Source organism: Patagioenas fasciata, chromosome 17, assembly GCF_037038585.1.
Source record: "Patagioenas fasciata isolate bPatFas1 chromosome 17, bPatFas1.hap1, whole genome shotgun sequence".
Classification (NCBI taxonomy): Eukaryota; Metazoa; Chordata; class Aves; order Columbiformes; family Columbidae; genus Patagioenas; species Patagioenas fasciata.
This window is the reverse complement of record NC_092536.1, coordinates 7,909,520-7,937,463: the sequence shown is the minus strand read 5'-3', so window position 1 is coordinate 7,937,463 and position 27,944 is coordinate 7,909,520. Positions and strand designations below refer to the sequence as shown.

At 41.9% G+C, this 27,944-nt stretch overlaps 1 protein-coding gene across 2 annotated transcripts in view; it reads right to left on the bottom strand.

Moving 5' to 3' along the window:
* Nucleotides 1-804: 804 nt before the first annotated feature.
* PPIL2 (peptidylprolyl isomerase like 2) overlaps nucleotides 805-27,944 on the bottom strand; it is a 71,900-nt gene continuing 44,760 nt past the window's right edge. For both annotated transcript variants that reach the window (XM_065851740.2, XM_071815800.1), the window contains 8 exons: nucleotides 26,902-26,991; nucleotides 25,461-25,494; nucleotides 16,778-16,895; nucleotides 14,126-14,182; nucleotides 4,823-4,895; nucleotides 4,598-4,660; nucleotides 3,982-4,121; nucleotides 805-2,255 (listed from right to left, as the gene is read on the bottom strand). In XM_065851740.2, the coding sequence (XP_065707812.1) occupies nucleotides 2,162-2,255; nucleotides 3,982-4,121; nucleotides 4,598-4,660; nucleotides 4,823-4,895; nucleotides 14,126-14,182; nucleotides 16,778-16,895; nucleotides 25,461-25,494; nucleotides 26,902-26,991 (669 nt within the window). In that variant the 3' untranslated portion in view covers nucleotides 805-2,161. The remainder of the gene's footprint in view (nucleotides 2,256-3,981; nucleotides 4,122-4,597; nucleotides 4,661-4,822; nucleotides 4,896-14,125; nucleotides 14,183-16,777; nucleotides 16,896-25,460; nucleotides 25,495-26,901; nucleotides 26,992-27,944) is intronic.

Below are 27,944 nucleotides of genomic sequence, written 5' to 3'. Positions count from 1 at the left end.
ATGGTTCTGTCGCCCTGCAGAAGCTCTTGGTGCAAACCTCAGAGCAGCTGCTGATGGGCACAAAACCTCAGCCAAATGACTTGAGCCCCACACCCCACTGCAGCACCCTGGGGAGGAACCAACACCAGCAGAGCCGCCCGAGAACCGGATCCAGGTCAAGCAGTGAACAGAGGCTGAAGAGCTTCACCCCTGCTCAGAGCTAAACTAAAAGGTTTATGCTCAGCCCTCCCTAGAAGCCAGGAAATTGCTCTTTTGTGTCTGATGTTATGGCGGGAAATTGTAATGAAACGGGCAGTCCAAAGGCCGTGCTTGGAAGGGCAGCAGTCTTTCATAATAATATCCATTTTAATCTAGTAAAAAAAAAAGGCATTTTACTCTTAAGGATTTCATCAAACTGGCTATTTCAGCTCTAGCAGTGCTGTGAGCCCCACGACTCAAAAATGGGTTAGGTAGAAGGGATCAGTAGCAATTTATCTGGAAAAGGCCAGTCCAGGAGAAACAAGAGGTTTCAATACAAGAAACTCGGCTTGAGGAAAGTACGGGCATATTCCCTGTTCCAGGAATCAAGTACGTATTATTTCAAACTTATACACTGCAAAATGTTGCAAAACAACCCCCCCCCATTCTTCTTTCAGACTAGTCTGGACTTCCTATGATTTAACAAAGATGTAATCATATCCGCAAAGATCCCAGAGTTCCTTATGAGCATCTTAAAAAGTAGGAATGAATCATTTCCTCATGTAACAATCAACTTTGCAATGCCATGATCCTGGAGATGACAGTTTAACAGTCCAAGGCAAGCACTCAAAAGAAAATAAAACCATTTAATGCAAAACATTTTACCGAAAGTTTGTACAGCTATTTAATATAAATGGAATCTTCTCTTAAAACATGAAACCACCAATATAAATGTATTGTTACAAAGCTGATTACAAAACTATCCCCTCAGCCACACAGAGAGGTAGGGAGGGTATTTCTGTCATTTGAAAATGCCTAAGATGAACTGAAAAGTAATGTTCAGGATCTAGCCTTCTATGCATAAGTGATGGCAACATACATATGTTTTTGGATTAAAACACAGATGCTATATCTTCAAGCCATCAGGCCTTTACTAAACTTCCTAATAATTTGTGGGTAAGCAATGGAAATATCTGGAACACCTGCCAGCTATATTATATGGTTTTACCTAACGATGGGAAGCCTGATGTCAGGGCAGACTACAGTGTGTGTTCCCCTGCGAGGAGCAGGCTCAGACTACAGAGTGTGTTCCCCTGCGAGGAGCAGGCTCAGACTACAGTGTGTGTTCCCCTGCGAGGAGCAGGCTTTAGGGATGGTTTAAAAAAAAGTAGTTTCTATTCCTGCAGCTGCTCCAGGCTGCACCTTCTGGGACCTGAGGGCAGGTTTGAACTGGTGCATCCTGGCCCCCTGGCTGCCCAGGGGCTCAGGGCAGTCCAGTCATAGGAGGAACAAGTGGTGCAGCCACTCCAGGCTCCCCATCTCAATTTGCTGCTTCTCAGGCTGTCAGAGACCTACATGGGTGCAGAGAGAGCTCATTTTGGAGCAAGCAAGGGCCTGCAGAGACTGACAGCCGTCAGTCCAGCCAGGCCAGTAAAGAGCAAGAGACAGAATTGGTCCTTGTTGAGAACTCGCACAAGGCAGCTGGAAGGGCAGGGCAGGATGGGCTGGAGCCCTCTCCTCCCCTCCACAAAGCACTACAGCAGCACAGGCGCTTCACCAGCACATTCATTCCTTTATTGGCAGACATGGCCGGTCTGGAAACAATTACCTGTAAAAGGAGCTCTTTCACCGACATAGCTGTTCACTGAAGTAGCGTCCTGCGAGGCTGGGCTCTGCCTGGTCCGCTGCCAGCCAAGCCGAGAAAGGCTCCAGCGAATCCCCAGCGGAGCGGGGCTGCCTGCTCCCAGCTTAGCAAAACAACAACAAAAAGGCCTTCGAGGAAGATGCAGTGGGGGGAACGCAGCTCTTTAGAAAACAAAGCCACATTAACCAGCCTTAACAAAGCAACAGTTTTCTTCTGCAGTGGAAGGGCAGGCTGGTGCCTTCCCTCCCCAGGACAGACTGTCTTCGGGCTCTTCGGGGACACGTGGGAGGCCGCCTTTTCTTTCTGCTGCACTGCTCCAGTGCTAGGCTCCCCGCGCTGTTACCAGGAGCTGAAGTCCCCGAAGCCTGTGCTCTTTCTCTCTTTCTTTGCAGCTGTGCTGGTTGAGGGTCCATCATCTTCCATGCTGCGCTTCCTGGAGTCAAAAGGAAAACAACTCTCAGGGACTATTTGCTGTTCAGTGGGACCAGGGCAGCTGGATGGCTCTCCTCTCCCATCCCTTATCAATTAGAGAGGAGTACATGCTCTGTGCCAGCACGGGGGCCACAGTGGGGTGGGGATGGGGGCCTCTGGCACACCCAAAAAGAAAGAGAGTGTGTCAGAGTCAGTGGGGATGGTTCAGGTCAGGCTTTTAACATCTCCAGGAATGTGTTCAAAACCCAGCAAGTTCTCCAGGCCAGAGCTGAAGATTTAACAGCTGTACTTTTTTAGCACAGTCACGATGAAAATGTGAGCCACAAGTTCTTCCCCCACCTTCTCACCTGCATTTGTGGCAGCAAAAGGAATGATGGGGATTTAGGTGTAAAGCAGCTGGGCAAATTTTTCAGATCCTTTCCTGTTTCTTGAGCACAGCCTGTTGCAGTCACTGCTGCTATTCTCAGCCTCTTTCGAGCAGTTTGCAAGCCCATGGAAACACTATGCAGCCTGCTCACGTACTGCGGTTTTATCGTCAGGTATCAGTAGCTGATAGGGAGAACTGAGAGCCCTGAACCTGCCAAGGGGCTGCTACGGACCAAACTCCCAGTTTCAAGGCAGGCTGCAATGAGTGAAGGACTAGGCAAGAATATCAGAAGTCTTTTCTATTCTACTTGACCTTTTCCACAGAGCTGCAGACTCCGCTTGGCCTTCCTCAGTAAATACAGTGCAGAATGGCAGTACTTTTAAGATGAACATAATATTTTAAGGGACAAGCAGTATTTTGTAACTGAAACATTTAACTGACACACCAAACTGACCTGCATGGGCTAATACATTTTTCTTCTCACAGGTATGCAAATGCCTGTAAGTCACACAGGCACATACAAGCTGATTAAATAGCTGTCCAGATCTGTCAGATCTGTGTATGCATAAATACACACCTTTGTGCAGCAGACAGACAACTACATTTTTGCAAATGCTTTTAGAGAAGTTTACGAAATATCAAGTGGAAGGCATTTATTTTAATTTATCCAAAACTCATGCAAAGCTGCCACTCAGGTGGGATTCCGTACTGTCCTTAGGAAAGCAAGTGATGCTGCCAATCCCGATGGGTGTACAAAGGGTGTCTGGAAGAGGATGCTTTAGAAGCCTGTACAACCAGCCAGGCACCCTGGAGCTACTCGCCAGACACTCTGTGCTCCCACGGCAAGCCTGGGAACCTGCTCCCCTCCACCCATTTCAGTTGTGCTGGTACAACTGTTTGTGCAGCTGAACAGGGAACCAGATCAGCAGACTGATACAGGCTTAAGGCAACTACTTCGTGCAGGAGAGAAGCTGCTAAAAGAGAAACGTCTGTGGGACTGTGGCCTTCAGAAAAAGCTGCAGAAGAGGAAGAGAATAAAAGATGGTGCAGGAAGTGACACAGTACAGTTCCTCAAGGACTTCTGAGCTCTGGAAGCATATCTACAGTTCTCAAGTCAGCACATGCTGTTAAAGACTAACTTGGTCATGTTAGAATGCTAAAAGAAAAGCTCAGTTAACTTATAATCTTGGAAAACAACAGAAGTAGAGGGTACTCTTGACTGTTAGGACTGCATGAAGGTGTCTTTGCATAGCCTGCTGGCACAAAGCAAACATCTGAGCAGTGGCACTGGACAGGGCCAGCATCCAGCAGGAATGGCAACTGAAACACTCAACAAAGCTCAGACGGGCAGGGAACTCACGCTGCAGCCATGTTAATGTATTTTCCAATCCCCTGCCGGTAAGTTTTAGGAGTCTGGACCTCTTTCTTTGGTGGGACCACCTCAGCTTTTGTTTTGGCTGCTTGTTCTTCTAGCTGGACCTTCTCTCTTTCTGCAGCAACCTGTGGGAAGCAAAGAGTGCAATCTGTTGCAAGGACTAGTCAAGAGTAAGGAGAAAATGTCTACAATTCTCTGAAGCTTTAAAGCACTCTAAACCAGCAATCAGCGCTGCTATGATTACAGGGCAGGCTTGAGGAGACAGACCTCAAGGGCCACTACAAACGGGCTGTCTGCAGCCATTATAACAAAACTTCTCTCTTTGCACTTGCAGCCACCCACAGCTACTGTGGGCATCTGGAAAGGAAGCCATTGCAAGCATGATGGACTGGGAGCTGTGCCAGACTTGGTTACTAGATTCTCCACCGAAAGAGTGGCGATGACCCTGGCACCCAAGGTAATGCTGAATGGCAGGTTTTTACTCTTAGCTTGCAAGCCTATGGGCCCATGGGCTGCCCGTTTTCAAAGAAAAGGCATTAAGTTACGAAGTTCTCCAAAGAAGAGTGTTGGCCCTTCAAAAAAACCAACCAACTATCCTTACCTGGGCATCTGCCTCTTCATACGGATCAACAAAAACGGTTGTTGTCTCAATTCTTATTTCTTCCTGGGAGCAGAAGAGAAGAAGAGCAAATCAATCTGCTGATTAAGTTGTGCCATCTCCCCCAAGCTCAGCTTTCAGAGAAGCGTCAGCGGGGTGAACCGCACTGTCACACGAGGCCACATGTGTTTGTTCCCTCCTGCACAGCCTCTGGTGCTCCACACATACCTTGGGACGGTCGGTTTTTGGGTCACTTTCCACATTCTCCATAGCAGTCAGAGTCTCAAAGCCACCAACCACCCTAAAAGAGGAAAGACACAATTTCCAGCTGTCACAAGACACTAAAAACATTCCTGCACCATTATATGTAAAATATCCAATTTATGCCCATTACTCTAGTAGATTTTAAAACCATGTTTGGAGGAAAGGAAATCAGTAACTTTATTTGGAAGACCTACAATGTCATTCAGTGCAGGAGGTGGGACTTTCTTCTCAAGTCTGGGATTAGAATTTCAAATGAAACAGAACATGGACAAGTCAAACCCTCAAAGGCAATGCGAAACCTTTTGTCCAAAAACCTGGTAGCCACGCAAACCAGCAAGATAGAGAACAAGTGACTGTGGACAGCTGTCTGTGCAAAAAGACACAAACCCATTACAGAAACAGGTTCACTTGCTAATGCTACATCCATAAATTTGCAGCCCAAGAGGTTCGAAAAGCAAGCCAAACGACTTGGTCAAGAAAGCGAATGTTTTTGTTAACTTCTGATTTTTTAACTTTTTAAAAATTGTATATCTAACCAAAAAGCGTTATTAGGAAGAAAGGGAATCGTAACGATGGCACTACTGGAGAGCAGTGCCAGATCTGTCTGCAGTAACGCAGGAAGAACAGGATTGCTCCTGAAGCATTTCAGGACTGTGGGCTTGTGAGGGCTCTGGGAAAGCAGCAGAGCATCAAGTCACAAACACCAGGTAACACCAGGACACTTTTCACCGCAGTGTCTACTTAGGATGATGTTAGATCCCCGGCCTCTCGTTTTTCAAGTCAACACATCCAAATACTTGCTTCAAAATGTTTATGAAAGGCTGAAGACTTTCTGGAGTGTTGGATGTTCATTTTCAAAAAAAGTGTGGAACAATGGGAAAGTTCCAGAAAAGGATGTTTAGAAAGGATAAATGGGGTGACCCAGATAATTATAAGCCTGTCATCCTGGCATCTTTCCCAGCAAAATAATGGAATAGCAGAGACAGGACACGATTAAGAAAGAAAGGAAATAAGTAATGGCAATCAACAAGGTTTCGTGGAAAACAGAGTCTGTCAAACAACCTTCTATCTTTGAGACAACAGATGTGGTTAACATGGATAACAGTGTCTGTGGAACAGACTTCTGCAAGGCGGCTGATATTTTGAGAAACCAGAATGATATGAAATGAACAAAACACACATTAAATAAAAAAATTGTCTGGCAGGTGTCAAAATCTAATTTTAAATAGAAACCATTGAGTCAGTACATTTCCAGAGGGTTCCTGCTGGGATCAGACCTTGGTCCCCGGCTATTTAACACTTCTATCCACATCATCATCCCAAATTAAATTTGAAAACAGCTATACTAGAAGAGCAGTAAATAAAGATGAAGACAAGCCGTCGATGCTGAGAGATCCAGATCCCTCAGAAAAGCAGGCTGTAGCTGGACAACATCTGTTTTAACAGAGCCACGCCACATGGTCAGGAACCAAAAACACAGCCCACACCAATGGCTGTGGGACAGTGAGAAGAAGCCGTTATTCTCTAAAACACAATCCTGGAGTCAAAGGAGTTTGGGGCTGGGAGCTCGGCAGCAAGGGCAGGATTTCTCCCCTTTAGTCCTCCAAAGCCTGTCGATATTCTGTAATCAGGTTGTAACTTTTAAGAGCAATTAAATAACTCATATGTTTAGGCTAGAACGGCCTCATTGATTTGCAGCTGGAGGTAGGACACCAGGGGAAGCTGCACAGGGCTTGAAGACCCTACATGAACTTTGGAAAGTTCATGACAAAACCTCAGTTTTAAAATCCTCCTCCAGGCCAATATCAGATTCACTTACAATACTGATGATTAACACAGAGCCTAAGATATATCCACTGTGTTTTAATTGCCCCTAAAGGAAACTTTTGATTTAATATTGGAGGATTTTCTAGCCAACAGCTCCATTCATTATCTGCTCATATGTTTTCAGTTAATTAGGTTCTGATAATTTGAAATAGCCAGATCAGCTATGCACTGGCAATCTCAGCTGAGTAATCCCATAGCTAGACCTCCCACAATACTAGCCCTAATGCATTTTGGTGATGCTCACGAGTCTTCAGTTGCTATGCTAATTAAACTTTATTTGGCATACTTTGTCACTTTTACATTTTAAAAGGCTGTGACAGACATGGCATGTAAATGACCTAAATAGCCTATTTTGACACGATTATAAAGGACTGGGGGGGAAGAAGACAAAGCTATTATGCCTGCAGAGCATGTCATTCTCCTTTGTTCTTAGCTTCTTGTCTCTAAAATGGAAAATTGCTTTCTTTTACACCCCTGGATTCTCTAACATATTGCACAGAGCATCTCTATGCATATTACAGTGTCAGCACAGTGAGCTCTCAATATGGGTTTATGTCTTTAGACACTGCCATAATACCAATAAGAAATAACAATGAATTTGAATACAAACCACTAGCTCAGAGAAAAAAGCTCTGACCAAAGGAGCTGGAAATAATTTACTAGTCTCTTTTGTTCAGGGAGGACTTGGAAGCTTTGCCAAGGATCAGGCCCAGCTGAGGCTGGTGTTTCGTCAGTAATAATTAAAATCCTAAAAGGACAAGATCTGATTGCAAACATCACCCACCCAGAAAAACCGAATTACTCAGTAACGGGGGCAGTCATGGCTGGATGCAAAAAAATTGAATATTCACACTTAAGGTCTCAAACCATACAGGATTTTGCAAACTTTCCTCAGATTTGTGGAAGTAGAGAGACAATGTACATGCAGACTATGGAAACATTACATGTGTTTATTGTCAAATCTCATTATGTTACATTGCAGCACTAAAATCAGGTTGATGCCCATGCACTGGCATCTATTCCAGCAATTGCTCCTCACAGAATGAGGAAAGCAGCACACCAGAGCAGTTTTGGGGGCTCTTTGCCTGTCCCACAACACATATTCTGGGTGTAAGAAGAGAATGCTCATGGACATCTTGCCAAGAAAAAAGCCCATACAAGTTATATGTAGAAAAGACCACCAGATGAGTACATTAAAACATTAAAAAAGACCTCTAAAGAGAGAGCCACTACTTAATATTATTCTAATAGCCACTAACTTTGAAGAAAAAGAGATTAAGCCTGTTGTATGAATAAATCTGAGTCTCAGCATAAGGAATTCTGTACATCATTTTCATTAAAACAACATGCAGACTCGAGAAGTTCACACTAATATCCCTTTAAACCCCTTACATGTGTATGTGTGTCACACAGGCGGTGACAGGTCACACCGCCTTGGCCTTTCTCATTCCGTGTCACTGGTGCAAAGTTGGGAGCCCAGCAGGGAATGGAAAAGAGATGAAACAAGTTTAACCTTTTCCACTGTTTCTGGCTCTATTCCTTTTATAAGGTGCCACACATGCTTTGTCCTAAATTGACCAAGTGAGGTTTAAACAGACGTTCAGATGACATCTTGCAGTGAAAAGGATGATATTTTCAAGACATAATTTACATTGGAACAACCATGGAAAACGAGGGTTTGCTGTGTACTTCCAGTAGATGTTGAACAGAGAAATGATGATCTCAACTATATATTTAGCTCAGCATCCCTGAGACAGCTTGTTGTATTTTTAGAGGAGCTTGATAAATGTTGCATTACATTTAAGCATGGACGACAAGGTAGGTACATTTAGGTTTTTTCTGTTAGCATAGTAATGAAAACAAATCTGCCTTTACTTGTGCAATTCTTTTTTCTTGAAAACAGAGCTGGGTTAGCACTGGAAATCTTTGCATTTCAAATTAAGAGATGTTATTTAAAAATCTTACTTCTTGTTAAGGATCCTTTATGCAAACTGGTAACCTTGCTTCATAACCACTGCCAATGTCTTTGCATGAAGCATAAGTAAAGTATCTGGAGCAAGCTCTGTCCATTTGCAATACGCCAGTGAAATGCTGCTACATTAGTGCTGCTCCCAAAGAAAACTGCAGCTCCCTTGCAGTCTCACAGACATTCACACACAGACTTCCTATTCTTCATATATTTGTTTAGAAGAATTATAGGAATCAAGCCTTATGCAATACTGGGGATGGCAATAGTCCAAGATGATAGAATTTCCTGGTCAGAAGATGATATAAAAACAATGTCTGGACTTTTTTTTTTTTAATTCTCTAAACTAGAAACAGAAACCAGAAAGAAACGTTGTTTTGTAAACACATTCTGCCCTCAAGGTTATTTTTATAAAAAGGAGTACATATATTTATATACTCACACAGAGACAACAATATATACATGCACAAACACGTACACTCAGGACAAAATGTTTTCTATGTATACACCCAATCTGAAATGGAGTGAGCAATTTGAACTTGCAACAAGGATGCAGTCGAAACATCTCTCTCTCTCATAAAGGCTTAATCCAGCAGGTGAGACACAGTAACGAAGGGCGCTGAAAAATAAAATAACTTGGAAAAAAGCATTTTGAAACCAGACTCGACAGGCGAACCTGGCACGTAAGGACTTCTCTGCTTTGGCACAGGTTCCTCTTCAGAGATCATACCACTGTTTTGGAAATGACAGCAGCCCTTGTGCAGCTCCGACAGCCCAGTTCTCATGTGCTACATGAAACCAAGGCCACGGCTTCCACAAAGAAGCCTGGTTTATTTTCCCACCTTGCTCTTCACTCCTGCCCTGGTGCCTGGGGAACAGACTCGGCAGTGCAAAATTAGGTCAGGTTGCCTATACAGATTCAACAACAGAATCAGCTCTTCTGCTGTCACACAATTTTTCCATTCTTAAGATGTATTAAAGCAGAAGAGCAATAAGAACATGAGTTTCCCAGGTTAGAAGCCACTGGGGTTCACTGATTCAGATCATACAGGGAATGTTACAAGTGGAAACAGACACTGTGCATTATTTAACCGTACCCGGGTAACTGAATAATGCCTGGTAGCTGTTTTATGTAACTGATTACTCTAGAGGACAAGAGTTACTTTCATTGCCCCATTCTACAGAATTGCAGTAGAAAGCATTAAACAGGCTAAGGAATCCTTAACAAAGAGCGATACTTATCTGAGGAAAGAAAACTCTCTTCCACAAAAGCATCTGGCAAGGGGAGGAGGGAAGAAAAGACTAAGCTGAGTGCACATCAGCTACTGACGGGTGCCTCCAGTGTGACCAAGTTTGAGGTTTCCCAAACTACCTTGTTCATTATTTCTGAGAACAGGAGAATTGAAGATTGAGTGGCAGAAACCTTGAGAGACAGTTAACATTCATCTGCTTAAACAGATACGTGCAGCCACATACAAAGGGGAAAACTGTCCTCCATACGCTCAGCCCCTGTCTCGGTTGCCACGTCCTTTTCTCAGTTCTTGACAAGCACAGGTGATGCTCTAGTGAACACACAACGGCTGCACAGATACTTCCCAGCTTTGCCACTCTGACCACAACACTTTTCTCTCCATTCCCTCTATTGCCCTTCTTTTTATGGCATCACATGCTTGCAACTTGCCCTCACTTTCACGCCCACTATGCCCTCCCTGTCCTAAATCTCACCCAAAATTCAGAGGCAGCATTTCTCTCCTCCTGTTGATCAGCTCGGCTCAATCACCTTCCACTATTATTTTAAACATGCACTTTTTCACGTGTCCCTTTAGCTGTGGAAAAGGCTCCCCAAAAACAACCAAAGGCATTTCAGTTTTTCCTGGGGTTTTCTTTTTCCTTGGTTCTGAAGCAAATGTAAACCGTCGGTGGAAGACAGGCAGAAAGGGGTCACTGTCACAGCTTCTCTGTATCTATATGCAGTCTCTTTACTACTCACACAGCTCTCTGGGACAGAAATTGTTTCTATTTCTTCTTACAAAGGGTAGATGTACCACATCTCTAATCCACAAGATCTATGAGCCATCAGAGCAATAGAAAACATAATCACAACCGGATGGGATGTGCTTGCATCTAAATTTCATAAAGCACACCAGACAGGAATGTGAGCCTATCCCGGGGCTTTGGCTGTGACATCTCTGTAGCTCATGCAGCTCATGCAAGAGCTGCAGCCCCAGTTGCAGCACGGGTAACAGGGAGTCCCCTCGCACACAGCCCACCTGCAAATGCTTCTCATCCACTCTGTGCACAGCAAACGCATGTTGGTTGGTTTACATTATTTGAGCTTCTAAATTAAACCTCTTACCAGCCAGCTAGAAACCAGCAAAAGCCAACAGTTAGTTTTCATGTTAATTACAGCATTCTTTATGTCAGGAGAAATGGTAATTACTAGAAATGGTAATTACTAATTTAATCTAGGCGGCTCTGCTGGAGCAGGAAATCCGTGCAGCCTGCAACACACCTCCAAGGGAAGGCATTCTTCTCTCACTCTCTGCCTTTACTTTTGCTCCCCATCCATGTCAAATTATCTCCTTTATTTTCAGTAGCATCCATCCTCATTATTGCCATGGCGGGCAGGACAATGGTGACAAGATACCCTCCCTGTACTGCAGCCGCAGCCTTCTCCTGAGACCTGAACATTGCAGCGCACCAAGCCAGACACGTGCCACTGCTCCACCGCCCCACTGCCTGCAGCTGCTGTGTTTTCCAAACACACTTAACAGCCAAACATCCAACTCTTCATATTTGCTACTGTGCAAAAATTGTGTTTCAAACCCATGGGGACACGAATAACATTCAGTTCTCCAGAGGAGGAATTTTCCAATGTTCCATCCTACATGGGACCCAAAAAACCAAGAAAGGGGTGGGAAACAGTTGCTCTTTTGCTGTTTTTCTGTTCTTCTCAAAAGCATTGGAAAGTCTGCTGAAAAGTTCTATACAAATCACAAACAAGTTATATTCTGCTCTCAAAGACACATATATGACACTCACTAACATGAACCAGAGCCGCCTAGAAATAGCTGAGGGCACAGTGGAGATCAGAGTATTTAAGGTTTTTATATTAACCAAAATAAGTAAAGTCACAACAGCCCAGTAAGCATCCAGTTAAGACAATCCAATTTAAGATTCATGGAAACAAAGAATTCTCATTTCATGGGTTCATTCTATTCTTAAACCTAGATATTATTCCTAGATATGCTTCCTCGATATTATTGTACTATACAGCCTAAGATCAGATATAGTGACCAAATCCTGGAAACACCCGCGATCTAAAATAGCAAACTGAATCTGCAGCTTCATTAGAGGTACAATCTCTGGAATCTTTCGGCTTTATGGCTTTATAAACAAATGCAGGTAAAAACAGCTGAAGGATGAGAGAGTACAGATCATAGGAGCCACACACATCAGACTTTCATATTCAATTTGTAGGTAAATTGAATTATTCAAATATTCCATTTGTAGATTAATATAGGACAACTGGAATGTATCTATCCCAGCATCTTCATTTACATGCAAAAGAGTCCAGAGTAAAATTCACTTGCTCTGTGTTCAGGTGAAAATGTCACTCGTTTTTCATGCAGGGAACAAATATGATTCTACACCAACATTTTAAATGGAGTTTCTCCTTTGTATTTCAGCTAAGAATATTTGCAGTGCTCAGAAAGCAGCAACACTTCTTTATTCTGGCAACCAAGTTCAGATTTCTGCAGTAGCGAGGATAATTCAAAAATCAAGACTAAACCTACATAAATCTCTGCTATATACACTTAACCAGATATACTTGGACTGAAGCAATTTCTCTCTAAAGGGCAGCGAACAGTGTGAAACATCATTTGAGCTATTTTACTCGTAAGGTACTTGTGATGTTACGTGTGGTGTAAAGGCTTCTGGGAGCACATTCCCTGCACCGCTGTCAGCTCGGCCACTCTCTAAATTCTGTCCTGGTGAATTACGTTAAAAGTGGAACACATTGGGGAAACACAGCAGGGACACCAGAGGACTATACAGGGTGCTCACTGAAGCCAGGCTGCATCCAGAACTGAAGAACGGTCACATTTTCAGCTGAGCTGTCCTAACACCAATACTATTTGATGAGATGGGAAGGTCAGGGTAACGGCATTACTGTATGGGATTTAATAGGATTTTTGCAAGGAGGACTCTAATTGTAGCTTAAGTGAAATAGTCTTAAGATATGGGTAATGTAACTCCTGCAAGAATATACTTGCTCTCAGTTTTCAGTATTAGCATTTGCTTTACTTATTTGTTTTCACCAAATGACAAGGTAACTTTAAATTTTTCTAAGACAGACCAGAGAAAGGAAAAATAAATATATTGCAAAGGGTGCAATTACTGCAGAATCAGTATTGGAACTCACAGCACTAAAATAATTGTTTAAAATGAAACCAGCTTCTGCCTCAAGAACTCACAGGCAGACAATATGGATTAACTATACCACTTTCATTGTACAGCACTATTGTATGACATCCAATCAAAGTAAACAGCACATGCATTTATTTCAATTGCTGCCTTTCAAATGGATAAGCCATGAAAAGAATCAAAAACAAATCATCATTTTAACAACATTGTAAAATCCTTGGGAACTACCAATGAAGCAGGCTAGTAAAATACCCATTCCTGCCATTCGCACCAAGGCATTTCTTAGAACAGCTATGCATGACTTGGTAAATACCATGTACCTGCAGCAGAGGAGGCAAAGAACAAATCATAATGTAAAAATTTTGTAATACCTTCTGTAACAAATACCTTGATATTTATTGTGTGAGGTCTTGACTGTAAAAGACTTGTGCAAGAGACTTCTTTATAAAGAATGAAGTTCCTTGTTGTCTTGGCATTGGTAGTATGTTTATATATATATATACATAAACATGTATGTATGTACACACATCCAAACAAACATACTGATTTTATACCAATGATCATCATCAGGGATAAAAGAGAAGAAGAACAGAATAAAAAAAAATCAAATGAGCAAAACGACCTAACCTATGCAGAAGCTCTATGTACTATGCCATGATGAAGAATGGCCTTGTCACAACTAATTTCCTGGTTGACAGCTCATAAGAGGATGAAAGCAGTGTTGAAGAGGTAATCTCTTGTGTCCCAGCAATTAGCATGCACAAATATTAACGTGGTTGGTTACAGGACGACGATTACTTTGTTCATGACTCCCTGGAGAGCCACCCACAGAAGGGAAGTAAAGCAATTTACAGCGATGGAAGGAGAAAAAGGCAGAGTCTCGTGACAGGCCATGCTGGCCACCTACTCATGACCAGGAAAAGTAGATTGGGAGCCAGGATTTTGCATCAGTTCAACTGCAAGAGTCACTCGACTCTTCTCTCTAGGCTTGAGACGCACAGGAAAGCACAACTGCTATACTGCTGCTCACAACGTCCTTCACTTACCTTCCAAAAACTGTATGCTTCTTGTCCAGATACGCACAAGAGCGGAATGTGATGAAGCTGGAAGGAACAGAGATGTAACAGTTACCATATCATCTCATTGACACTAAACAACATCCAGTAATGCTTAGAAACAGAAAACGTATGTAACAGCCCCCTGAAGAGAAGACAAGCGCCTCTCTTTCTCTGAGAGTCCTGCTGGCCAAACATCCTTTAACTCTCATTTTGTGGGTTTCGTCTTGGATTTCTGGAGCTTTGACTCCCCTTTTTTACACCTTACTAACATCCTTAAACGTTACTCCAAGCATGGTGACTTGCACAAAGTCCAAAATCAATCTGAGCATCCATCTCCTTGGCCAGGCTGGCCCTGGGAAGCTCACACAGACAGGGAGACGTGCGTCCCGCTGGACAAGTACATTTCTCGTGCATGACTGCAAGCTTGCATCCAGTAAATACAGTTCATATAAGACAAAAGCCTTGTCAGTGTACACTTCTATTTTTTAGGATATTTATTTTTGCATTTCTCTTCCATTAAATTGGCCTGTCAGTGATTCATTTCTCCTCTGGACAAAGCAAATTTGTGCTTCGGATACTAACCTGGCAGAAAAATACTTCAAAGCGTCAAATGTAACGAAATATTGTGATTTCAATTTTTAATTAATTGGACTTTCAATTTTAAACTTAAACACAGGAACTAAACCACCAAAATCCAAAGCAACCCTTACTACCAAAACTTTTCTCTGAAGTTTAATGTTTCTTTGGGAGACTTGGACGACAAGCACATGATACAGAGGTTTCCACACTGTGGTCTGCAGACCATGATGGCCCATCTTGGCTGGACATGCCGTGCTGGCTCTCCTCCCTGTCTCCATCTGTTACACTACATTAGAGACAGCTAAAAATATATAAGCATTCCAAAAGCACTTTTCCATATAAGCAACTGCCTCAGGAAGTTATATGATTGCAAATAGGAGGGGCTACGATCTGCCAGATGATCTCTTAAGACATAGCTTACCCTAGGAAAGATTTGAGATGCTGTGCAGAACACAAACTCTTACACAGGGCAAATATTATAGCTTAGCCCTGCGCTTGGGTTCTTTGCACCACTTTATTCACAGATATCCGGTGCTTAAGATTCTCAAGTGGTCAGTTACATAGCATTGTAATAAATAAACAAAAAAAACTGAACAGCAGCAAATACACAGAGAAAGCTTCATCCACCAGTCACAATAACAGCAAGGACAAGGGAATTAACGTAGCTCAGGATGATCCCAGAGAAGTCCTGAGCATTATTTAAGCATCACCTTACACAGAGGACCCAGCTGACTCTGCTCTGTGGTGCCTGTCACCTATGGGGAGAAATATTCACCCATTTCCTAAGGTCACTAGAGTTGCCAGAAGTGTCTAAACACTGCCTCGGAAGCTTTATAAATATGGGCAGCTGGAGTCTCTCAAGGATTTCACATATAAAGGAACTTTATATTTCATTTTCAAATTTTAGGGAAACACTCGATCACATTTACAGCAGCAGATGATGTGACTCAATGTGGCACATCGCTCACGAACTGCCGCTGTAACTTCTGTTTCTAGAGTCCCCTCCCTTTAAAAAAAAAAAAAGAAAAAAAGAAAAAATGACCTCTGCTCTCCCCTAATTTAGCAACTGAGTGCTGACACTAACATTCAAATCCAAAATAAGCTCTACGGCAACCCGATCCTGCAAACTGCCCAACATGTGCTTAGCTTAAGTATGTGAGTGAGCCTATTGAAGGCCCTGAGAGAAGCACTTGTGTTTAACTAAAGCTAACCACACTACTGCATGGTTTACAAGCCATAGTAAATACTGAGCATCATGAAGGCCACCACCAAGAACCCCCTCGCCAGCCCCAGCACTGTACACACACTCATACCCGGGGCTCCCAATAAATGTACAACTTTTTTCCATTGCAGTACTTAGAGAACAACCAATAAATAGCTGGCTCAAAGTGACACAGAACATTTTCAAAAGACTGCAGGCAAACACACGTATTAATGTTACACATAAAAAAGGTCATTACAACTTCAATATCTTTAAATTTCATTTGTCGTTCTTCCTGTTTCTCCATTTTCCCCTCATTTTAGGCTTCGTTCTGCTTTTGTACATTGAAAACCAAGTCATTCTCAATGCCAGATTCTGCAGTCTGCCACGTCTGGGCCCTACACATTTCAACAGTGCAGAATTGTTCTCATTTATTTAAAATCAGGCAAGTAAAGAGAAGCAACATTTCCATAGAGCATATGTTACACTTCATTAAACCCTTTCAAAAAGTTCAATACGGGCTAAATGTAAACAGAATGGAGAGGTGTAATGATCTTACAGCGATAACACTGCAGGGACACTGACAAAAATGAACAAAAACTTCAAATCATAAAAACAGAAAAGGCAAATTAATGATGATACTATAAATCTACAGACCATCCTGCTGTGCATTTACTTTGCTCTTCAATTGGGTAACAGCAGCTGTAGCTCCTCTGATTTCAATGTGTAGCACTCGACAGAATATTTCACTTCACTGAACTTTAAAGAGTAGCTCATAAAATGTAATTTGTTTTCTTAACAGAGTAAGACACAATGTCTAGAGGGGAACAATAAAACACAAAAAGCAAGTGACTACTTACAACTGCGATTTGTTTGTGTTGGGTCCCGAATTGGCCATACTGAGAACACCACGTCCCGTGTGGGACAAATTTGGCTTAAATTCATCTTTGAAAGGTTTTCCCCAGTAAGATTCTCCTCCTTAAAAGAGAAAAGATCACAGAATAAATGTTTTCACTAGTTTCCCACTGCATTTTGTAACAGGCACTGACATTAAATTCAAGGTTTCTGGCACTTCCGATCACTATATGTACAATATATTTTAACCTCATCTCAGTCACTAGGCTGGTTTTTGAGCATGGCCTTGAAATCAGCTGTTTGCAACTGGCAACACAATTCTGTGCCCCACACTATCAGCTGCAACAGACCAGGCTGTTTATCAACAGCATTAGATACTGGGTGCCGAAAAATTGTCAAGGATTTAACTTTTTACTGCTGGTCCATCATATTTTTTATTTTTTGAGTCATTAAAACTTTAAAAGCAGCCTCCTAACAAAACATAGAACAAAGAATTACTACTCTAATTGCACTCTGGATATAGCATTGCTTCCAGAAATAAAATATCAGGGAGATGAAATACATTAATAGAACCAACTAAGAATAGGAGCTATAAGCTCAAATGCTTAATTCCTGGCTAAACAATGAAGAATGATGACATACATTCCCCCAAAATAAAAGGCAAAAATTAGATATTTGGACTAGAGAGCTGGAAGATGTAAACACAAATGTAATGAAATCAAAAGGATGATAAAACTTCGCACAAGCTGCACACCCAGCCCTCCTAAACTGATTTATCTTCTGTGACTTCGGACAGAAAGGGGGTCTGGGAGACCCCTCCCTGTGGCTGTCATTTTTACATGATTTATGGCAGATCTGACATTTTCATTTGCACTTTCCTCCAGGATCATTCTTAATAAGAAAAATGAAGGCTGAGATGACTCATAGTTCTACAGTCAAATCCATAATCTTGTTTGACAAACCATGAAAAAATATTTCACCTTAGGACAGTATTAAAAATAAAGCAAATAAAAGTATCCAAACAGCCAGCGAGACTGGTCCATCGGCAGCACTGGCTCAGGAATCCTCTAGAGGAACCGTACCACTTGCGAAGCAGGGGGTCAGTAAACGGCTATTTGCACATGTAACACAACAAAACAATTTGATGACACGGCTGTACGGGCAAGCTGCAAATAAAGTTGAGGAATAGAACAGACTCCTACTGAAAAGCTTATCCGGAAAATCACAAGAGTGCATCAAATGAGAGAAGAGTTTCAGACGATCGCACGAAAACAAAGCGTCACAGGCGGATGGCTGCAAGTGCACGTGAGCTAAGTAAGAAAGAAATTTTGGAAGAAACTGACCCACTTAAAAACTAAATTAATCATGTTCAAAAGACATATTAATAGAGTTGAGTGTTGCCTGCTCTGCAATTTGACAAGAGGCAGCAAAAGGGGACAAAGCCTATAGGGATGTTCTGTAATCAGGAGTAGAGGAGGAGTGATTACTTCAGCAATCTTTGGCTATTGAATATTTTAAGATCAGCTAAATTACATCAGCTTGATCTCCCATGCCAGCTTCTTCCAGTAGCGGGTGAAAGGGATACGGTACGGCTGCAGCCATCTCTACTGTCTTGAAGATGGATCCCAAACCCAGCTATTCTAGCCAAATCAAACATGTTCACCCTATTAGAAAAAGTCCTACCACAAGCCAGTAATTTTCTTTGCTAATGAATCTCCCTGTGTGTTGCTATTTGCTAAAAGAAGTTACGTGTGCAGTGCCTTGGTTACCTGCCTTGTTCAGAAAAACAAAGTTCATGTAGGTTAGTAAATAAACAAGTTATGCTCAGAATACAGCAAGGCTCCGGGCCAACAGGTGCTGCCCAAAACCAGAATCACATCTGCAAAGCCTGCAGAGCCACAGCCCCGCAACGGCACCGTGCCCTGTGCACCATTGCTCCTTCCCTCTTTGCCTTTCACAATTTTCACCTTTGCACTTGGACCCGCCACTGCGGAGCCGTCACTTCATGCCCTGCACTGCTCGGCCACGGCCAGAGCTCTCTGCACCCCAGCATCAAACTTCACTTCGACTTCCTTTAGAAAAATACTTAATTTTGCTTCAAAGGACCTCCTGAAGGAACTCCTCCTTATTTGTAAAGCAGATGCACTTGCTACGAGTCCTAACCCAGAGGAGTGTCTGTCACCCAGACATTTTCAGATACTACACAAACATGAACACATCCCATTGAGATGGTCCATAGCAGCAAGTGGCCAAACCCTTGGGTCTGTTACACCCTTCATACGCTTTCAGCTGATGCTGGAATTACGGTGCTGTCGAGCTGCAGAAAGAAGGTGGAATCAACCCTGAAGCCTTCACTGGTCAGAAAAATAATTCAAAAGGAAAGAGAAAAATTGTGAATGATAGAGAGACTCTTTCTGGCACAACAAGCAACCAGATCTGAGAGCTTGCAGACAGGAGCAATAAGCCATGATTTTTAGGTTTTGGAGTATTTATTTTTGTAGGATTTCATTTCAGATCATACACTGCAGGTCAGAATTAATCTCATATGTACGAAGGGTAACTTTGGTTCATTCCAGTTCTCCGGAAATAAGTGCTAATATTTTAGTAGACAGTTACAGCATGAGATCCAGTCCCTGCCTCCCTCTCTGTCTGCCATACAGCTGTTTCCAAGGCTAATTCTGTCTGCCCGGGAGCTGCCGGCAGGAACAGAGAATGGCCTGTGCAGCATTCGCCTAAAAGGCCAAACGTCCTATAAAGGACATAGCTGAAGTGTCTGTGGAGCCCTGGCAGCACGGACTGGCAAGGGCCGGTGCAGACGCTGCAAAGGCAGCGAGACAGCAGTACAGGAATAGTTTGGGGCTTTTTTCTTTTAAAGAACCCCCCCCCCCAAATTTTTAATTTAAGAAAACTTAGGAAAAAAAAGAAAAAAAAAGGGGGGGGGGGGGGAGGGGGAGACAAACGCAAATGTATTCTCCTTATATTAAAAATAGCCTGAACGTGCTGTTTGTCCAATTCCTGCTAACCTCTGGAATCATTCCAGGCTTCAAGTATCTGCTTGAAGCAGGACCAGACAGAGCAAGCTGGAAGATGATGAGTTAAATATATATATATTTTTAATTACTGAAACCCAGAATCACTTTCTCTCTGAAGATTAAGTACAGATGCCTCGTTAGATCCTCACAGATCCCTCGTTACTGCCATGGCAGCACAGGGTCAGCCGGGGAGCCTGGAACGAGGGGTTTAGATCCTTACATTTTACTCTCTAAGGTGGAGCTCAATGTAAACTTGGGAAAACAAGTCACAGGCTCCAAACCCACTGCTAATAATTATGAGGCATTCAGAAGTATCTAGCAGATTTCACTGTGTTAATTCCCCACACGGCTGGGAGGCACAGCTGTGCCATCTCCTCATGCTCTGAAAGCAGAATGGATGCAGACAGAGGAGGTGGGACCGTCTAACTCCAGCCCTCCCATGTTTCACTACTGATATATGCCATACAGAGAGTTGGCTCCTCCTTATATTGCCCAAATCTTCCTCCAAGAGCAAACAGATCACTGCTGACTATATATGGAGTCACAGTGATGCAAAAACATCACCCCAAAGCTGACACACCAGCCTTCAAGCAAAGCCCATGGAAAACAAGAAATGAGTCTGGGTGTTAGAGTCGCAGCGGGCAGTGCTGCCTGTCCCCTCACCTTCCTCTCAGTTTACTCCCTGATAAGATTATCTTTGGCCACAGCCGAGCCCTGTGCCTGCTGGACATGCAAATGTTTCTGAGATCCTATTACAAAAAGTGCTGGAAAAAAATTCTGGGGGCTTCTGTGCTAAAAACCAGAGGGGTTCACATGGCAGCAGACATGGGCTCACATGGTGCTGGGAGCGCCAAAGGGAGCAGCACTTACAACCCCGCACAAGTGGGTCTCCTGTTCGCACAAAGCTGGAAATGAACTTGGGATCAGCCACGGAAATACACCGGGCCACCTTCTAACAGCAGCATCTACCTTGTGCCTTCAGGAGCTGGAAGGAAGTTTTGCACAATTCTGTAAAATAAAAATCTCATGTCCACCCAGATACCCAAGATTCAAAGCTGAAGGCAGCTGGGAGCCACTTGCCCACATTTTTAATAGAAGACAAAAATTCTCCGGAATTAAAGAGGTATTTACCTAATTCTAACACAGAGATGAAACCAAACAGACCACACACCTCATAGAAAAAATTAGACTGTATTCATCATTTTCAGGGCTATCCAGAGTGGCAAGATATATTTAGCTTGTAACAGAAGCATGGTTAGTTATTCAGTCTCGTATCTGCAACTTGTGCTGATGGGGAAAAGGTGAATAGATCTAAACTGACATCTGAAGCAATCACACATTAGCAACTACACAGAAAAAAGGCAGGTTTTCAAATTGTCTTTTAAACTAAACCAGCTTACTCTTTTGTAGTCTTTGTTCCTTCTAAAGACATTTTTTTTTCAGAAAGGTTTTTCTTTTTGGTAAAATTACAGAAGTTGTACAACTTTCTTGCAAAGAGCTGAGAGATGCACCTAAAGCTTCAGAAATGTAGCATTCCAAAGCCAGGTGTGGGCTGGGAATCATCATTCATGACAACTGTGATTTTAAATAAATCCTTCCTTTTTCTGGCATAAAAATTGCTAAGCAGCGTAAGGAAGTGGGAGGGCTCTGATTCACAAAAATGATGGCTTACTTTCTGTAATTTTCTTCTTGTCATTTGGAACAACGAGGTACATAATAACATCTGACACTTCTATAGAGCTTTCCAAGTGAGATTCTTGAATCATTTTGCAAATACGAAAGCCTTAGCTCAGCCAGTAAGTGTTTCTCCCCTTTCAGATAAGAGGACACGGTACTTTTAACCCCACATACCAGAAGCTGGATTTTCAGAGGGGCTGCAATCTAAAAGGAATTTATTCCTAGATATGAAGGTCTTGCTCTTGTCCTTTTCTTGAGCTTCAATCATGCAAGAAAAGGGGCTCTAAAACTAGTTAGATTTTAGGAACTTGCTCTGTTAGGAAATCCCATTGCAGAACTGACCAAGTTTACTCACAGTCCTTTACTATTTACACTTCAGAGGAGCTCTGCCAATCAAAATGAAATTCCCATCTGCCAGAGGTATTTTATCTTGGACTTTTACAGCTATTCGATGCCTCCTTTGTGCCCTTCTGGATTCATAAATGGACAGAGGCACACACATACAAGCTGATTCGTGAGACTTTCCATCAGGTTGCAAGTACAAGTAGCTGTAAAAATGCCTGTGCCACTTTGAAAAGATAATTCTTTGCATATAGTTTTCCTTTTTTCATACAAAAGACTTACAATGTTAAACCTATTTTTCCTACATGCAAATTTTCCTTTATTATTTGGAACTCTGAAAATACAGAGCAGCTGCTGCACTTGCACTAGCATGAGTTAGACAGAATTACTCACAATGTTCAACCACTTAGTTGTTAAAAACAGCAGGAAAAGATACATCAGAAATCTAAAATTCATTTTCAAATAATTAATCATTACAAAGAATGACCATGACTCAGCTTATTGCTCTGAATACTGCCTCAATGGGTGGTTATTTTGCTAGAAAAGAAATGAGCTGCTGCAGCACAATAAAATTTCTCCCAGTAGCCTCATGAAACACCAAGGTGAAGGCTGTAGAAAATTAGTTTGGTCCTCTAAATCAGTGTCAGCCTCACAGGACTGTATATCTAAGTGCTTTGGCAATGCAAGTCTGCCAGCCAAGTTAAGGTAAAACACTATTCCCCACTCTTTTCCCAGTGTGGTATCACAACTTCTAGACATCATAATGCTAATCGCCACCCTCCTCCATCCCAGGTTAACTGCTGAGTACCAGGAATCATTTGTCCGTCATGTGCCTGCTGGGTCACGGTTACTAACAAGGACACATTGGGGTACCGAACAACAAATGAGAAAGAACTAAAGATGAGTGCTGCTTACAGACAGGACTGTTCAGCTGGAGTAGCCATGGAAGCGGACAGTCAGTGACAACCAGCCTGGCATTCCACATCTGTGAAATGTTTCCAAAACACATGCACGCTTATCTATAATAGGTGAGCCAAGAGCACATTTGCAGTCTGTGTACATATGACACGTAACCTTACGCCACGATGTACCGAACGTGCCCAAATCCACTCAGAAGCTGAACAGTCCTGGGCTTAGTTAGCAATGGAGTGGGTGATCATCGAAGTATTTGGGTGTTGCAACCATAAACCTGACACCTGTTGCTGACCATGGGATGAATGTCAGATGACAGACACCAAATGGTGGGAAGATTTCTTTGAACAAGTCTGTTCTAGTTCCTGAGCTGATGAAGAGGAATAATTAAATAAATATAACAAAACAAAACCATATACAGGCTTAATGCACCTTCCACATGTCAGTTTGGATAAGTTTTTTTTTAAAACAAACAAAAGAATCCAAAACCTCTTAGCCAGAAAATGTCAGTGAAAGCAGAAGGTTCTGTGTGGAAGAGCAAACAAAGGATGCTCTTTTTTTCCTGAAGTCTTCCTACAAAAAGCTCCAACAGAAACAATTCTGGCGGTTCAAAATACTGACATTTAAAAGGTAACCTCCAATTGAAATATCTGGGAAGAAAGCCGTGTTCTACTCTCATATGCTTCTCTGATATCAGAGAAGTCAAGTTATTTAGTCCCCCAGTAAACCCCTAAAGATCATTAAATCTTATGGACATTTTAGCTTTCAAAGATGTATCTATATTTTTTTTTCCTAAGAAGCAGCAAGTCAAAGAAATACTGAAATTCCTTCCAGCTCCCAGAAGAAATAAAAAAGGGAATTTATACTGCAAATAATATAGAAGACCTCGGCAAAAAAAACCCAGGTATGAAGTACTGAATCCCAGTGCTTTACTCCAAAGCTTCCCTAACATGAATGCTTGTGATCACATTAATAACATGCAAACAAATGGATCAAAACCTTTATACTACAGGAGTGCATCACCATGTTTGCTGGGTTTTTACCCTGCTGCTGAGCTGGGCCTTCTCTGGCCGTTAGACAAATCTAAGTAGCCCACCAGGTTGTCCATTTACAACATTTTCTTGTGATGTGATCATATTCAATAAGTCACTAAGCAGGATTACCTGAAGTTTAGCCATCTTCAAAAATCTGCAACACTCATATCTATTTGAGCATATGCTGCCCATTTTATTAGAATTTTAATAGTCTTGACAATTGTTTGCAAGACATCTCTCCTGCAATATGTTCATATTTCATTAAGAATGCAAGGAGGAAAAGAAGATGGAAAAATTAGAGGTCGTTAGACTCCTTTTTTAAAATAAAGAATGTACATGGAGTTTTCTTCTCCTACGGGCTTATTTGCATTTTACTTCCTACTTGCTTTGCCAGTAGAGCTGAGTCCTGACCTCCAGTGCAGCTGCACCGCCAGTCCTCTGCCTACTGATAATTGTGCTGTCTTGCAATACTTCTCCCATTCGCACAAAGAGAGACAAGAATGACACCAGCAAGTTAATTTTCATTCCACAGCAGGATCTGAACTCCACTCTACAAGGGTGAAAGGTGTCTGAGCCAACTCATTACATTTCTCCCATCTCCTGACACCTCTTTAATTTATCATTTTAAAAGATGTTACTAATTATGTCCTTTGGGATTTGAACCAAAATATTCCTTATAACAAAATCAAATCATATTTCTTTTGATAGTCCAAGCATATACAGTGACAAATCCTGTTAATGGGCTTTTGCCATCAAAACATAGAACCTTTAGCTAGCCTCGAATCTTAGTGTATGGAACTGTGGATAATCACATGCAGTAGAAAAGCTGTTGCGGAACTCACGCTAACGTTTACAAAGTAAATAGAGCTGAAGCACTTAACAATGGCAGAGACATCTTTTGGGGATGATCTGTGAGCACAGAGAAGAATATAGTGCTTGCACATACAACTGACACGTGTGAATGAGAATAAAAACGCACAGAACCCCACAGGACCAGGTAAGGAGCTGTGGAGGTGGGTGACATCTACAAGTGGGTAGATAAAAGGTGCAAGTGGAAAATGAGCAATTTTACAGCAGCAACTAGAGATATTCGTGGTGGGCAATGCTCTGAGGACCCCTCAGCTGCTACGTCTCCTGACCATTTCTGATACCGTTATTACACAGATCTCCAACTGAGGGAGAAAGAACAGGCTGAAGAATTTAGTAACGGCGACCCCAAGAAGTCAGAAAAAGCGCAGCTTGGGCTTTAGAAGGCAACTGGCTGGGAGAACAGATGGTACCTGGCCATTCACCAGTTCTGAGGGAGGTCTCAAGTATTTCATTAACATGGAATATGAAAGCAACTTTGCATTCGTGTATTTCTTCCTTTGTTCTTTGCCCTGGAAGGCCAGCTATAAATTTGCTACAATTTTTATTTATTTTCTAGAAGAAAAAGGAAGCAGAGACCCAACAAGAATTCTACATGGAAGAGTGCCCAAGTTTTAGACCGAGAATATACAAGATGGAATTTGGAGCACAGCTAAAATGGTCGTAAAAATACAGTGATAAAATCTCAGTTTTAAAGTAGAAACACTCACAAGGTACAACATATCACCATTTGGAGAATTTTAATCTACAGTGTGTCTGGAAAAAAATGTAACAACACAATGCAAGAACTGAAAAGAGTTTACTTGATTCAAACTCAACCTTACCTGTTCCTGTTCCAGTTGGATCACCTCCTTGGATCTGCAGAATTTAAATAAAGGCAGTAAGTTACAGATATATATATATATATATATCTGTGTGAAAGACATTAAATACAAGCCATGAAAGCCAATTCTGCTCAATTTTCTTCCTTCTGTACTGTGTCATGTTGACAAGTTAGCAACAAGGAAACCATTACCACTTATTTGGAGTTTCTTTTATCGGCTGGCTGCCATGTCCTACATTACTTATCCAAGAGAAGAATGACAGTTTTATAAAAATAATAGGTCTCTTGTGGGTAAATAGGGAAAACAAACAGTCTTGAATGGGTTAACCAGATCATACTTTCTATTATGTGCTGGGCTGTAACTTGCTTTTTAACTGGTGATGCACTGCTTTTGAAAATGAAAAGGCTTTACATTTTGCTACCAATTTTCCACATGATGGGAACGCAAGAAATGAGGGAATATGGAATATTTTCTGTAGTTGTATCTATATTTCCCAGTATGCCCCTTGCTATCTGCAGTTGGAAAAATCCTCATGTGAAACCAATATTTTAGCAACATAATTAATCAGTGTCTATATATGCAGGATCTGCAGAACTAATATTCTGTATTCTAATGCCATTGGAGGGAATGTGCCATGACTAGCTCCACAGCAATAGCACACAAGCACAATTTTAATTCTAAGTTTAACTTTGAACCCAGATACACAGTCCTGTCAAAAGAAAAAAAAGGTAGTTTTAGGATGACAGGATGGAATGGAACATCAGTGACGTCCCCTGCAAGATGTGCACTGCTTTCAGGATCAGGTTGTTACTTCTTCTGAAAGAATTTAAGAGGACAACTGCAGTATCCTGAGTTGCCTGGACTGTACCTACGTAAATAAAGATCTTTGACCACCAAAGTCAACTTTTTGGTTCACTAGATGTTCTTTAACTCCTTCACAAAGAAAGTCTGGGCACCTAGTCCTGGAGCACACTCAGGAGAGGATGGTCTGACCGTATCCAACTATCACAACCTGAAACAGAAATTTAGCTGCTTTCTGAAGTTTCATCTGACTGGGATTTCAACAGGCCACAGTATTACTTATCCAAATTAGCATTCCCCTCTGTCTCTCCTTCTGTTCATTAGCCACCCACCCACAGCTTAGGGAAGGTAACAAGAGCCTTGCCAAGGCAATGACTCTCAAATGCTCTGTCTGGAACACCAGCAAAAGCACTACTATATACAGCAATGCTCCAAGTGACAATATTAGTGAGAGACAGCTGTCAGTAACAGTATTAAATACAAACCTAGTAAGTTAGGACAAGTCAACTTCTGATGGTATATTTAATATACGTCTATGGCAAGTTGTCATGCGTGAAAGAAACTGAAATTGAATTAAGCTAAATAAATGACTTGAGGACATCAGGTATTGTGCATCACACAGGGTTTGTTCAATACTCACGACAAAATTACGAATTGATCTGTGAAAAATTGTTCCATCATAATAATTCTTCTTGCACAATTTGATAAAGTTTTCACATGTTCGGGGGGTCTGAAAGACAAACAGAAGTTTGAATTAAGCAATATCTTTAGACAATCAGATTGGTCACTACACTGTTTAAAGGAATAACTTTCCATTTGTGCTTTGCAAAGCAACAATAATGCAGGATTCTTGAGAAGGAATGAGTCTCTGCCTACAGAAAAAAATGCAACATAAGCTCTTTTAAAGTATACTGGAGACACACACTGTGTTAAATAAATTAAACCCAGACCTTCCAATTAGCACAAAGAAGTGTTGAACACTAGCTCAGATAATGTGAGCTCCCAGTAGACATAATAATGGTGAAAGTAGGTAAGCTCAGAGACTTTCAAGTAACTTAGTTCCAGCAGTGTATTATAATCCTGCTCCAAATGGGGACTTCTAGCACTGAAAAAAGTTCATTTCCCAGAGTAAGAAAGAACCTGACTTCTCAGCTCCACTGTTTCAAAGTGAGCACATTGAAGCTGACTGGGAGAGAAGCATTTGGTCCTCTTCACCCCTCGGAACTAAAAATGGATCTGACCACACAAGTCACTGCACCATAGGAAAAATAAAAAAGACAACTGGTTTTCAAAAGTAATTTTTAAAAAAAGCGCTAAATATATTACTGACAGTGCAAATTAAAGCTAGTTATTTGAACTTATGAGCCATGGCATTCAAACAGTACCTTCTGAAAAGCTTTACTGTCTACCTAATTATCCTTCCACTGCAACTGTATGGATTCTCTCCTCTGCAATACTAAAATACCTTCACATGTACCAATACAAGTACAGAAACAGCCCATTTTCTATACTTGGACATGTTTTCCAGCCCCACTGTGGATTGAGCGCATGAATATATTCCAGTTTTACAAAAGAAGACATCTAACTAATCTGAGTCATTTCAGGCATTGAAAATATCCTTATTGTGGTATGCGCTTGGATGTAAAGCCCCAGCGTGAGCTGCAACGTCTGTAAATGAACACA